This window comes from Montipora foliosa, chromosome 11 (genome assembly GCF_036669935.1).
Source record: "Montipora foliosa isolate CH-2021 chromosome 11, ASM3666993v2, whole genome shotgun sequence".
Lineage (NCBI taxonomy): Eukaryota > Metazoa > Cnidaria > Anthozoa > Scleractinia > Acroporidae > Montipora > Montipora foliosa.
Window position 1 is genome coordinate 32712263 of NC_090879.1, and position 246 is coordinate 32712508.

Here is a 246-nt window from a genome sequence, read left to right on the forward strand (position 1 = left end):
GGAAATAATACGTTTTATGCCAGGTATTTCCATATCACTTCAATATGAATGTTACATTATCATGCAAATACAACACACAAAGAATCTTAATCCCGGCCAGCCGATTAGGTCCATCAGGAAGTTAATGAAAGGAACGATAAATCTGGGTAATTAAGAAAGATCGCTCATTTATTTGACTTAATCAAATGTGAATAATAGAAAGTTAGTTTCTGGTTAAAATCCCGCGGCATACGAACCCTTCCTGGG

The 246-nt window shown here is 36.2% G+C and overlaps 1 protein-coding gene across 3 annotated transcripts in view; it reads right to left on the reverse strand.

Annotated features, from left to right (window-relative positions):
• Positions 1–150: 150 nt before the first annotated feature.
• Positions 151–246, reverse strand: part of LOC137975792 (glutathione hydrolase 1 proenzyme-like) — a 19928-nt gene continuing 19832 nt past the window's right edge. For all 3 annotated transcript variants that reach the window (XM_068822988.1, XM_068822986.1, XM_068822987.1), the window contains one exon: positions 151–246. This exon is cut by the window's right edge and continues 234 nt beyond it. In XM_068822988.1, coding sequence (XP_068679089.1) covers positions 214–246 — 33 coding nt within the window. In that variant the 3' untranslated portion in view covers positions 151–213.